This window comes from Haliotis rubra, unplaced genomic scaffold (assembly GCF_003918875.1).
Source record: "Haliotis rubra isolate DU_JTF1 unplaced genomic scaffold, ASM391887v1 Scf158, whole genome shotgun sequence".
Classification (NCBI taxonomy): domain Eukaryota; kingdom Metazoa; phylum Mollusca; class Gastropoda; order Lepetellida; family Haliotidae; genus Haliotis; species Haliotis rubra.
The window spans coordinates 1055878-1068384 of record NW_025765536.1 but is presented as its reverse complement, the minus strand read 5'-3'; the positions used below and the strand labels follow the sequence as shown (position 1 = coordinate 1068384).

The following is a 12507-nucleotide window of genomic DNA, read 5'->3' as shown; positions in this document are numbered from 1 at the left end:
ATTTTGCAGCCGTCGTTTTCAGATATGTTTGTATGTTTTTTACATGTTGTATGTTTCAGAGAACCATAAGTATACGGATTATACGTGACAATAACATATATAGCAAGCGATATTCATCTGACATCGGTGTACACGCACGCAACGAATGATCGATTTTCATATCGTTTGAACTATATTGGAAATTTGTCAACCACGGAATTGATATCTAAAATAAGACCTTCCTAATTGAACATGTTGTTTCTGAAACCAGAACTCGTGTGTTGATTGAAAACGCATCAGTGGTCAAAGACATTTAGACAAAAATAACAAAGCTCGTATACTTTAGGATGTTTTATATAAGGCATACCCCCACGCATTTAGCATCCAGTACAGTTGATTAAACAAAACACAAATGATAAATTAAAAATGACAAAATAATTATGTACACACATGTCTTAAGAACCTTATAGTTGCGTGGGACAAGGACCATGTTAAGACTGCACTGCTGAGGTATAGTGTCGTATACAGGCTGGCACAAGGCATGCTGTATGTGTACTTCTTGGAACTAAACCAATCTGCCTACTGTCGTCAATAAATGAAAACTAGATGCTTCAGGAGATCTATCAATAAAGATAGCCATGCTAAACCATTAACACAACCAATGTGTAAGTCTGAGATTTGCTGTTTCCCTGTTGCGATATGAAACCCTATAGTACAAACTTTGACAATTTGACAACAGTATCACGTTTCAGTATATATTTTTTATTGTGATACTTGAATCAAGAAAACATATTTCTATTTGATCTGTTTACCAAAGTTCGCACATTGATTTGTTTGCGAAGTGATTATCGTTTCTTTAATGTTTTAAGATTTTTGTCCGCATAATGTCCGTTGTCATCCGTATCAAGTTTGTTTTCTTTACAATTGTTATATTTATTTGTTATTCTTACGTAGAAGAGAATGAGTGAAGACCGGTATGCTTCCAAATGTATCAGATGCCACAAGAAATTGCTTGAAATTCCTTCAGTTGTTATTCTTTTTGCAATAGCCTGTATTACACTATCCCAATAAATGTGTTCCCATGGAAAGAAAACCATTTCAAGTACTGTACTGTATTATCAATCAAAAATATCTCCACTGACGCTCAAATGAAGGAAACTGAAACAGAATAATTGTTTGCAAGACATTTAGCCATTTGATCACACATTTAAATCATGCTTATAGCAAATGGGAAAATAGTTTGTTGTCATCTGGTTCAATGATTTTATTTGTTGGACCAAATCGTATATGTCCAATTGGAAAGACGTTCCTTAGTTGTAAATGTGTGTATTAACATAAACAAATGTTTGCAAATCCCAAGTAAGTGTGTTTAAATGGCATGTTGAATATTATTTGTAGAATGACACACGAGGCAATTATATCTTCCCCTCCAATGCCCTTAGAGATATCCATTGCTTTGAAAACAGTTCTTTTTGATAATGTAAGTTACGAATGTATGTTGCCAGCTGCATCTCAGATTATTCCTAGTCGATACAAACATGTGTTTACAGGCTATCATAACTGAGGGGTAGCAGAAATACCATCTACTCAAAATAACTTCAGCCAAATATATGCACTCTCGATAGTATAGGTTCGTCGAAATTTCCGAACACAACAATGCTGCGTTGGCAGAGTAAAAATCACAAGATGTGTGTTTTCTTTTTGTCCATTCAAGCAGGAGTTTTGTCAGGGATATTTATGTGTTCATTTTGTAGGCAAAACTCGATTGTAAGTTGTGTTGCTAAATTACCACTAATGATACTTTACATACATAACGCAAGTACAAAACAAACAAAGTGACACATAATGAAGCAGACAGCTAGTGTTCACTTGTACATGCTATTCTGTACATATTGGTCGAAACAACCTCGTCCACCAGTAGGATCATATTCATATATCCATCCAAAAACACCACCTGTGTCAGGGAACAGTTTCATATTCTAGCAGATCGGATGAAAGTTCAAAGGATGCAGTCAAACTCATGTCATTATGAAACTGTCATTCAAACTCATTGTTGACCTCAGACACTGGACAGCTGGACAATCCTCTGGTCATCAACCTTCCCAGAAGCAGGAAGCCATGGTGCACTGCAGTTTGAAGACCTCTTTTTGTCTGATCACGAATTGTCTCGTCAGTGAGATTATGTGAGAAGCAGACAAAGATTCTGACTGAGAGCCAGTATGAAAATCCATCATTATTCTGTGGTGGATATCTCAGCCAAAGAAGGGTATAATTCTGTTATCTACTGGTTCATTTCTGGCATGTGGTAGATATTTAAAGGAAGGACAAACACGATATCGCTGACCGTATGGAGCCATCATGGAACAAATTTCCCAAAGTTTTCCCAGAGTCAGAGCAGTGATGATGCTGTAGCGTGTTACGAAACTCATACTGGCAACAGATCTGGTGTTGGAGATTATGCCAATAATTCTCTTTCCTTCTCTTGGATCATCTGTGAAGACAGCAGCACCGGAGTTGCCTACAGAAGAGTCGCAGCGCGTCAGGAGAAGCTGCCCGTCCATCAGCGCCATGTTGGAACGCGAGTGGCATTGTGAACTCCAAAGCATTGGATCATTAAGTGATTTAAATGCCAGAAAATATGTATCTTCATTCAAAATGTTGCCTGTCGGAACTGACAAAGGCATGAAACGTTTCCTTCCAGCTACAGCAAAACTGAGCTTCACAATAGCGTAGTCATAAGAAGATCTTGCAGTCTCTCCCATAAAACTCCGGCGTGACCACTGCTTGGGAATGCTGATTTTCTCAATGTAATATACTCGGAAACCCATAGTATCCGGTACCTCAATTTTCAGCATCTGGAGATTGTTCCTGAATTCCTCTCCGTTGTGTACACAATGAGCAGCAGTTAAGACATGAAGCGGCGTCAGCAGAGTCCCAGTACATCCACTGGACAAGCGCACGACGTTAGAGTAAGGATACCGCCTCATACTTGAAGCAAACACGGGGAAGCGGTCGTCCTCGCCGTACACAAACACTTTCTTGTTGTACCTGAAAGGTCTTCGTTTACCAATTTTTGGCAGACGAACACTTAGGAATGAAGATGAGAGGTCTGTAGGCATTGACCCTCCATTATCTCCAGATCCGCGAAGATTCCCCGATGAACTGGGTGTAAAGGCTAGGATTGTTCGCAGAGTCGCTGGTTTGGAGGTCACATGCAGTCTACCCAGCGATAAATGTTTGACAGATGACTGGAAATCTTGTTTGTGTTTACGCTTCTTTGTTCTCGGGTCATTTTGGAACCAATCACGAAAAAAACGAGGCTTGCGTAAGGCGATCTGTTTGGAGGATGGTCCGTAGTGACCAGAACAGAGGATGCTGTTGTGAAACTTGCATAATCTACTAAACATATCACGAAGTAGACTATCTTTTTGTAATGAAGAGGGACGGATGGAGGATAGAGATGGAAGCTCGGTTGTGTTGGAAACAGTAAGCTTGGTAACATCAAGGGAGATAATCACACTGTAGATGCACGGTATTTGGGCAGCCGCTAAGAAGAAAACAGCAGAGGTTATGACGGGTGACCTTGCAATGCATTGGGGGTAGTTCCTCATGTTGACGACGGCGACCCACTGAGCGAGTTGATATTGGTTTGATGCAGTTGTCGTTCTTGTCACCGTTTAATCTGAAAACAAATAGTTTCAAGTATTCATTAAAACAGAACAGTGGCAAATTACAAAAACGAAACATCCTGAAAAGATATCATGTTTACAAATGAACCTGTTTAGATGACGGATAATATGTTCAGGATTCGTGATTGGTTGCAGTCAGATTTAGTTGTGCAATCAGCGACGTTGTTTCAAAAGTGATCATTCGCAAGGCCTCGGTAATTTCCGTATGCTTCGGGAAAACTAGAACTTCTTCCCTTCCATATCATGTACATCTACCATCCCTGTGAAACAAAACGTACTAATCTCCATATTATGTACATCTTCCAACCCTGTCAAACAAACAACACTATTCTCCATATCATGTACATCTACCATCCCTGTCAAACAAACAACACTATTCTCCATATCATGTACATCTACCATCCCTGTCAAACAAACAACACTATTCTCCATGTCATGTACATCTACCATCCCTGTCAAACAAACGTACTATTCTCCATATCATGTACATCTACCATCCCTGTCAAACAAACAGCACTATTCTCCATGTCATGTACATCTACCATCCCTGTCAAACAAACAACACTATTCTCCATGTCATGTACATCTACCATCCCTGTGAAACTAAACAACACTATTCTCCATGTCATGTACATCTACCATCCCTGTGAAACTAAACATACTAATCTCCATATCATGACAATCTCTAAAACCTGTCGAACACGTTCAGTCGTACGTCATATCTAACTACGAGCCATATCTGACAAAACCATATTCAACCATATATAGTTTAACTCTCCACCAAACTAACACCTGACCATACTTTGCAGTCTTATAGTAGCTAAGCGTAAGGAATAACCCGATCAGCGGCCATTAGCTCTTGATATCACTGTATATTGTGTTAACTATGTTATAAATCCCCACTCCTCATTTGCGGTTAATAGCGCTGGTCAGTTGTGGCGTTAACAGGGAGAAAGCACACGCTAGAAAGTCCGAGCAGATAGACGGTATTGTGAAAATCAATGCCAATTCGTCAAGGTCTCGTGTGTGCGTGTTCTCCTCCACAAGAATCAGATTTGTTTCTGTCACAAATGTCATTATCTTCAAGAAATGTTCACCGTCGTAACGATTTCCCAGTAAAGTGATATTTGAGGCCACTGACGTTGCCGCTCAAACGCGAGTGCCGTGTCGTCCTCTCTCCCTGGGGCCTTACCGACTTCGGCTTGCGTCACCGTCAGTGCCGTTAACTGGTGGCGTTCACTGCTCAGCTAACTCCCCCGCAATTAGACTGGATGCCACGGCTTACGGCTAGAAGAGCTATGAAGCCTGAGCTTGTTTCAGGCGCCACACCAGCGTCTAAACCGCCGCCTCTAGCCTTGTCCCTGGTGACAGTCTAGCTGAGTGTACTTTTCACAGACAGATATATTTTGTTTAAAATCTCACCCAATTAAGACACTTAAATCTAAAACACATGCAACACATTACTTCTTCAATAGCCCATTCCCAACTAAACGCAAGTACATGAACAGCATACCTTGTTTCAGCGTTGTATAATAGGAAGACATAACTCAGCTATATAAATTGTGCATCCTGTCATTATAAAAGAATACACTGATATATTATGATATATTATAAAATATCTTTTTTTTAAAATGAAGACAAAATACAAAATATCGGCCATGGAGAAGACAAAGATGATTCAACGTTAAGTATTACTGGATATCAACATATGTCGCATTGTATCAAACAATGCTAAGGAACTCCTTGTATAATCTCAACTGTAGATGTGGAAGACAAATAGAACCTTTTATTTCGAAACTATACACTGCAATGTTTCGTTTACGTCCTACTGTTTAATAATTATATGTTTCAAAACTTAAATGTGAATGTGATATGTATCTGTGAATGCATGAACCAAGCAATGATGTCTGTAAAGTGTGGCTATAGAAGTCTGATTTGAACCATCTGAACAGTACATCGTTTCATTGAAAATACAGTGTACATGCCTACTTTGTTAAAACATGGTTTGGGGTGTGTTGATACTTCACCCTCAGACCCCCATAGAGCTAAGGTGTCTCGTCATCACACATATACAAACATCATGAAACCAACGTGTTGTCAGCAGACGTCCCTGCCCTGCCACAATATCTAGTCTCACACTTATTCTTATATAAATGAAGACAATTTGCTAGTCTGTCATACAGACCCTGAAACAAATATATCAAAGAAAGCCATGCAAGTCTAGAATATGTGGCAAGTCTAGATTTCCACAGTTTCTGAAAATGAAGAAAGTCTCTGGGCTCTTTTTCAATATATTTTATTAACATGTTTCACGAACGAAAGACTAGATGTTAGTCTAACAATTTACATGATGTTTGTTATAAGTACGGTTTTTGCACGTTTCTATTTACAACCCTTGTATTTTAGAAAAATAAATCAAACAATTTGATCCATAATGCTGCATATTTTCAAGTGCATTGAGAGAAGCTAACGACTTCGTGGCTCCATGTTCTATGAAGTTGGATGACTTCCTGCATTACTGGCAGAAGGACATGCGTAATCTTAAGATCGTTACCATGTTCTTGTTCGGTTACCCACCAATGTTCTCTTGGATGATATTGATTCTTCAAATGGTTCTATACTTTGAATTCCAGGTTTTCTATAGAACAGTACAGCTGAAGATGGGGTAGGTTCAACTTTATTATCAATTTCAGCTTAATATGTACTAAAAAAATCGGATGTTTGCATCTAGGCTGAGTGACTCTTTAAAATCACATCAGCCAGGTTGGTGTTAGTATGACACTTAAATCTATATGTCTTTCTTTCCAGGCATTCATCTGTACTCTCATGTAAGTAATGGATTGGCAGAACAGTTGGTCACACACAGTTTCACGGTCGTCAGATCCATTGATTCTGGTTTACAGTAACCTAAAGAGAGAATTGACTTTTAAGCTAACTTTACTATTTGTGGAAACAATCGATCGTTTAATGACATGAAGATAAATGCTCTTGAAATATAACCCACCATGAAAGAAAAGTACTCCAAATAAATGACATTCTGAAAACACCCCCGACCTCCTTGCATGTTGAAAGACGACCACATTTACACTGCCCCAAGGTCCAGCGTGTCTGTCCAGTAAAGATTGTCCTGACCAATATCTTACATTTATTACATTGTTCAGATCTATGGAGACATGTATTACATCTGTATCAAGCAGAAAATGTAGCAAAACATACTGTTAAGCATAACTTACCTTGCCCTTCACCTACTCTCTAACTCTGATGTCTGAACAGAACAGCATCACTAAAAAGTTTCACTTACTATAGGGTTTGCACGAGAAGTGAATGTGCCATTCAGATGTAAGTTGTTATAAAATACGCTTTTTGCAGATTTCTAATTGTGAAAAGAAAACGTGTACTTTTGACATGGCCCCCAGAGGAGATGAGATGAATCGTACGCTGTTTGTAACGTCCTCGAGGAATCCTAAAATACACATTTCGCCTCACAGGTCTTAGAAGAATTTATAGCTCTCCTACATGGATAGTTTAAACAATACACGTTGCTATAGATGTCAACATCTCGGCTTCGTGACGTTATTGGAAGCACCTCCCGTACAAGTACATTAATATTTTTGAAAAGCATAATAGTTTAATACTGCATCTTCTCTAGCGCCTTGAGCATGTACTAGTTGAGCGAATATGTGCGCTATATAGATATCCAATAATAATAGCTGCGTATTGGTCAAGCAATAACTATTCAAATGTTAGTGGTATTAGAGAACCTTTACTTACTCTTTTGCGAACACCCGGTGTCGTCAATGATTGTCAGTGATCCGCTGAGAGATTGGCCTGTATTTTAACCTTGACGCCTGATGGATCTGCTAGGATGGATAATTGGGAATATGTCTTCAAACAGGGGCCAGAATTGAGTAAGTTTGCTCAATTTTTCCTCTTGTTTGACATGTGTCATGTTGTGTACCCTGTGTGTGGTATGTTTAGCTACTCTTATACACATACTGACACTACAGGCTGCCCCTCCCCCCTTCTCAAATATCCTGGATCCGCCCCTGCACCCGGTATCAACCTTAATTCAGTGAACAGTAAGCACACACTTATGACCCGTACAATGGACTCAAATGTAACATATTTCCTGTGATTGACGAAGCGGTAGTGTCGCTTATATTTGCATCATATTTCATGAATTGAACCATTTGTTGACTATACAGAACTACATCTGTCCTATATTGCAGCGGCGTTTGTTCAAAGTATTCAACCACTAACCACTCTTGTATCAAGTGCTGAGAATAGTGAAGCACCTGTGTCACACATTTCCTGCAATGCGGTGAGATATACTGTTACCAATCCGTTAATCATATCATCACATGCGGTCTCTCATATTTATAACAACCTTCGTTAGCTAGCCAGAACGGTTTTCTTTCAACAAAATGAGCCCCCAAAAAGGAGCGAGATGCGAGTTAGGTAAGTGCGTGATGCTGGCGATGGGTGAATATACAGCCTGAAAAAAGTGCAAACCTTGGCAAGAGTCGTGGCAGCCACAAGAAGTGAACCCGACATCATGAGCTGTCGAGTCAACGTTCTGCAGCATCTTCCTAGGACTAACCCACTTTTAATGATGAAAATGAAACAGTTTGTCGCTGAAATATTTTGGATCATTTAAGAAACTGATTTTAATAGGAGAATGTTACTGAAGTTACTAAAATGGCAGTTCCCTTGCTTGAAATATATATGATTACATGGAGCATTTTTGGTTTTGCCAAACTGATCAAGCATATCAAGACCTATAATCTCTTAATCTTAGCAATGTGCGCGCTAACTATTTGGAGATTGATCCATCGTAAGTTGCTGAATTCGTTTGATTTCTTTACGCGACACAGAGAATAGTCTACCTTTGTGCAGTGCCAATGTTTCCATGAGGACGGATAAAACACCTTCCTAATCAGTGGTATAACTGGCCTTCGTCTCTTCCTATGACCATGGCTGCGTTGGTGTCTTTGAGATGCCGGAAAGACTCAACAAACTGACGTGGCAGTTTGTTGTAAGAAACACTCGACGACTTTTGTTTTGCTACATAAATAATAAGACCCGTGAAGATCCGGGGTAGAATAGGTCCCATGCTTGCCACAAAAGGCGACTATGCTTGTCGTAAGAGGCGACTATCGGGATCGGGTGGTCAGGCTCGCTTACTTGGTTGACACATGTCATCGGTTCCCAATTGCGCAGATCGAGACTCCATTATTTACAGACCGCCGCCATATAGCTGGAATATTGCTGAGTGCGGCGTAAAACTAAACTCACTCACTCACGTTAATAATAATGATAATAATAATAGTCAATTTATCATGTGCATTACTCCATGCACAGTGCATGCTCGAAGCGCCCAAACAATCTGATTATTATTACCCCGGATAACCAAAGCTGCCTGTTAGGCCCTAGAGGGATATAGTCACATGACTTTATCCCTCCGGGTACCCATTTTCTGAAAAGAGGTAATATTGAACAAACTCACTTGCATCCATGTAACATTGATGTACAGGTTTTGCACGAGAATCACTTGGTCACATGATATGTTAGGTACTCAATCGGGTGTTACTATACCCTGAATCTTTTCATCACAACAAACACGAAATGGAAATAATAATTGTATGGGGAATATTTTACACAAGAGTTTTTATAAGCGGTTTTACTAAGTTACGGGAAAACATTTCGTAAATGTCTTTAAAAGCGGTTACATGCATTTGATTTTTGTTGAAGATAGTTTGGAGAAACGGTGTCCTACGTTACGGTAGCATGATATTATAACATTTGTGTTTAGCAATGCCCTCGTGGAGCCGAATCATATACATATAGCGCAAGTAGTGCATTACACTACAAATATGTGTATTGTATAAGTGGGCTCTTGTGCGCAATCAGTTGCAGCTCTACCTCCTACGTTGAAGACCTCCCCGCAGAATATGCCTCTAAATGTGCTTGTTCGCACTTTTCGTTTGTTTGTATTGGTTCAATAACAACGGTTTTAAGAATTTAAAAGAAGCTGATGTTTCTCTACAACTGTTCTGTACATATTGACGGCAGCAGTCTCAAAGGCAAACACCCACTGTAGTCCTACAGCATTAAATGACAGAGGACAAAAGTAAACAGAGGTGTATTAGAACAGTTGTTGATTTGCCTAAGGATGGCAAAGCTACAACGGTATTTTTGTATTAGAAGTTAGGCGAAATGTCTGGATTTAAAAATGTCAAAATGTTGTCAGTATAAACTGCAATTTATAACGAAGATGAAACTAAATATGATTAATATAGTCATAAACATATGTTGTATCGGCAGTTTGAACGTAGCGATCACTGAAAGTGTCTTATTTAAATCCAACGTGCTATAAAACTATGATTCAAATTTAAAAATGTCACCTTGAATTATATTGTGTATAAAGTACGTATAATTACACATCTAATACGACGCCGATACCCTACTGCCATACATAAATTGACTCTCTGACGTTGTACAAAGGGAAGGGTTATCTACTAATTCAAATCTTTTAAACAACATACATATTTCCCTTTGGACGAGAGACAGGTCACGTCACCGCGAATCTTGTTTCTCGCGAGAATATTTCCATATCCAATTGGAAAGTCCTGAGAATTCTCCAGCATGAATAACTACATAGTTGCCATCTATATCATTACTCATACTATTTAGCCTTAAAACTTTGGTGTGTGGGGGATATATAATGAAAACATAGGTGTTTTCACATATGGGTGGTGGAATAGCCCTGCGTGGTAGAGAATGGAATGCGGAGTTAATACGACCGGATCCGTGATGCTGACAATGCCCTCCAGTTCTTTAAGACTTTACTGCAGCACCTCCATATGGATTGCTCCTTCGGCAATGTTGACTTACATCAAATCTCTAATGATCGTGTCTACCATATCGACGTCGCTTTTAATTGAAGTCGGCTAAACGACGTAATGTGACTAACGTACTGAGATAGTTCTTAACAAGAATTGACGACCCAATGATGATATCACTCAAATCGTGGATGTAAGTTGCCGAATATGTTAATGTAGATATGGTTAGTATATAGCTTATACTATCGAGCGAATCTGCGTATAAATCCCATATGTAACGATATAAATGGTCATAAGCACTTTCACTTTGTATGAGGGAGTGAGTTTGACGTATACCGTTTTCAGAATATTCCAGCAATATCACGTCGGGCGACACCAAATATGGGCTTCACACATTGTATACCCATGTGGGAAATCGAACCCGGGTCTTCGGCGTGACGAGCGGACGCTTTAACCACAAGGCTACCCCACCGCCCCTCACTTTGTATGCGTTCTTTGAGTATGAACATACATGTGAGTAGCGTCAACATTTTATGAACGACATGGTATTATCCGGCGTTCGTGCAGTTCAAACAGCCTACTTACCCCACACTTACACATCAAATGCGACTGTCAAATACTCTCGAAATATGTCGCCCTCACATGGTTCATGAACCGTTACAGAGGCATCTAAGTTGATGTTTTGTCGGTTTACAGTACTGCCTAAAAGTCCTTTAACACTTGATTTCGGAAACATGCCGGCTTAGGTCTAATTTAAGCTATCACACCAGTCACACGACCTCGGGTCGTTATCGGGATTGTGTAATGGGCTAAGCTTCTTTTGATCACTTCGACAGCCCAAGTTTAATCGCCACGGGACCTGATGTATTTTGGTGCACAGCCTTATGTATCGATAGAGACGCTAGTCATCCAGGTTGGAAAACCATCGGACATCAAAGATCTGTATCGGTAAAACTGAGTCTGAATACATCTTTGATAATGGTTGATGACAAAAATCGCGTTCCTATTTATTGCTACAAGAAACTCTACATAGTTTGACATATATTTGAATCTGTTTCCGACTGTTTGTTGAACGTGAAATATATTGTTACCCTTGTTGACGGTATTAATTCTGTTTAGCATTGCTACTGTGCTTCCTCACCCACCAGCGACTGAACACATGCACTCTTATGCACAGCTGATGGCCCGGTAAATGATAAATGCACATTGCCACCATGGTACAGTTTCCTAGCTAGTCGGAATATCAATATGACAATATTGGCATTGGCTTGATGGCCTTATCGAAATATGACTTCAGCTTAAGATATTGTACAACTCTTGTTTAAACATTTCCGATCTACTCGGCTCAATATTGATTCACTGAAATAGCCAGAACCCATTTCCACTATATTACTTTTGTGGTACGATCGAAGCTAATTGCAAAAAAAAGATACAAGAGGTGGTATATCGGTCGAGGTGTTATTCTTCCTACACGTCCGCAAGGCAAATATCTTTGGGTACACAGCGAGTGAGAAGAAAGGATGGCTGTGAATGTGTTTGTATATGTGTCCGTGAGTAACTGTGAGATATAATGTTACGTCGATGAAACGGTTGGCAACACTGCAGAGGCCAAGATATTGAACGACTATGTATGCAACATCGCTACAGTCTGAAAGAAAATGCGATTTCAGCGTATTAATTATCAACTGTTAAATCAGTCAGATATCGCCACACCTAGAAAATATTCCTATGGCATCTTATTATGACCCTTGGAGACGAATAAGGACGATGTCCAGAGATGCGGTAGTTTCTTTAAGCATATGACCACACGAAAATGAGAAACATGTGGCGAAATCACAAATCAAATGGACATGGCTGAAACTTTGTCACATTTGGATTCGGTGTTTGTATATATATAACGTTTCCCTACTGTAACCAATAGTTTAAAATGTGGAATCGTATTAGTGTCATTACCTTAAACGAAATCCTTAATATGATACATCGTCGTTGGTGATACT

At 39.5% G+C, this 12507-nt stretch overlaps 1 protein-coding gene across 1 annotated transcript in view; it reads right to left on the bottom strand.

Moving 5' to 3' along the window:
• Positions 1–317: 317 nt before the first annotated feature.
• LOC124271161 (serine protease 23-like) overlaps positions 318–12507 on the bottom strand; it is a 33227-nt gene continuing 21037 nt past the window's right edge. Inside the window, exon 2 of the mRNA XM_046706234.1 lies at positions 318–3661. Within this exon, the coding sequence (XP_046562190.1) occupies positions 2232–3590 (1359 nt within the window). The 5' untranslated portion in view covers positions 3591–3661 and the 3' untranslated portion in view covers positions 318–2231. The remainder of the gene's footprint in view (positions 3662–12507) is intronic.